The sequence below is a fragment of the Loa loa genome (genome assembly GCF_000183805.2).
Source record: "Loa loa unplaced genomic scaffold supercont3.1542, whole genome shotgun sequence".
Taxonomy (NCBI): Eukaryota; Metazoa; Nematoda; class Chromadorea; order Rhabditida; family Onchocercidae; genus Loa; species Loa loa.
This window is the reverse complement of record NW_018109721.1, coordinates 1-1,412: the sequence shown is the minus strand read 5'-3', so window position 1 is coordinate 1,412 and position 1,412 is coordinate 1. Positions and strand designations below refer to the sequence as shown.

Genomic DNA, 1,412 nt, shown 5'->3' with positions numbered 1-1,412 from the left:
TGAATGGACGATGAATACAATAAGTAATATCTGACAAATAACCTGGATTATACCATTTGTAGTTAATAACGGTTCAAAAAAAATTTGATAAATGATGATTGATAATTTTTGTTTTTGATAAATTTAATAAAGGATAAATGACCCATTAACATTTCCAAAAAAAAAAAAAAAAAAAAGGTTAATAACGGTGTAAAACTAACATTGATAGATGGAAAGAGAAAAATGAAATTCATATCACGTATGGTATTATACAGTATACCTTCCAAATTCATTATAGTTGGACCTGTTATTTGTGTTTGAAAATTTACCATTCCTATGGCTAATGCAGTAACCTGGAAAATTTTTTGAAAATTTAAACAAATGATTGACCATAAATTTCAAATTTATTAATAAGTAATGGATAAGTAATGCAAATTTTATTTATACTTTGCACATACTTATCATGTAGATATTTGACAAACATTTGACATTCCAAGTGCGCATTTCAAACTGAACTATTAGCGCCTGTCCTCATTCATCTTCTTCTAATTGAAAAAAAAAGACATTTCTTTTTCAATATTTAAAATATTTGAACTTACGATGATTTGAATGAATTTCACTTTTAATAGCAATGGATCACGCATTGTTGTGAGGAAAGAACGTCGAACAAGAATTCGAAATTGTGATAAAAATGATACAGCATACCTTAAAATTTGCATTTAGTCTAATGAACTTAATGTATTCATAAATGTTTGAATAAACAAACAAATAATCGAATAAATTTTGAAAATTATTTTAGGAAAGAACTTTTGCGCTTAAATTTAATCATTAAAAAAAAAAAGTGAATTCAGGATTATAGGCTTGTTACTATTCCTTTTGTTTGTTTTATTTTTGTATGACAAAAGATGCGCAAGTGTATTTAATTCAGGAACTAATATTTAAAAGATACTTATTGTTAATTTTCTTCCCTTAACTATTACCATTAGCAAAATTTACATTTCTCTCTTTTTTAAATCTTTATTTCCGATCACTTTCAATGGTAAACCTTGGCCACGTGACTTTCGTTGTAATGTCATACCAAATGTTGACTCCTCAAATTCGTTTCGAATTTTCTATAAAAATTTATTACGAATTTCATACGAACTGATTTAAATGTATTTTTTAAATTCCTTATTTGGCAAAAAAATAGAAAAAGAAAAATTATGTACTTTTGAATTAGTTGAAATTTATGGAATGTTAAAGTCAAAGATGAAAGTTCAAGTATCATTTGTGATGCAAATCAAATTCAAAGATTACGTCTTTTGAATTTTGATAACAAAAAAATTTTCCATCTAAGTGTTAAAAAATATTCTTAATTTGAAATGAAAAAGAAATTATCATGGAAAAAATATTGCCAAGAAGTGTTGTTTAAAGTACAAGAAAAGTAAGCAAAA

The 1,412-nt window shown here is 25.3% G+C and overlaps 1 protein-coding gene across 1 annotated transcript; it reads right to left on the bottom strand.

Annotated features, from left to right (window-relative positions):
* Positions 1–200: 200 nt before the first annotated feature.
* LOAG_15135 (hypothetical protein) lies at positions 201–623 on the bottom strand (the record flags this gene model as incomplete). Its single annotated transcript, XM_003150627.2, has 2 exons — positions 201–332; positions 579–623. Coding segments are annotated over 2 exons (177 nt in total), but the record flags the coding sequence as incomplete, so codon positions are not given.
* Positions 624–1,412: the final 789 nt, after the last annotated feature.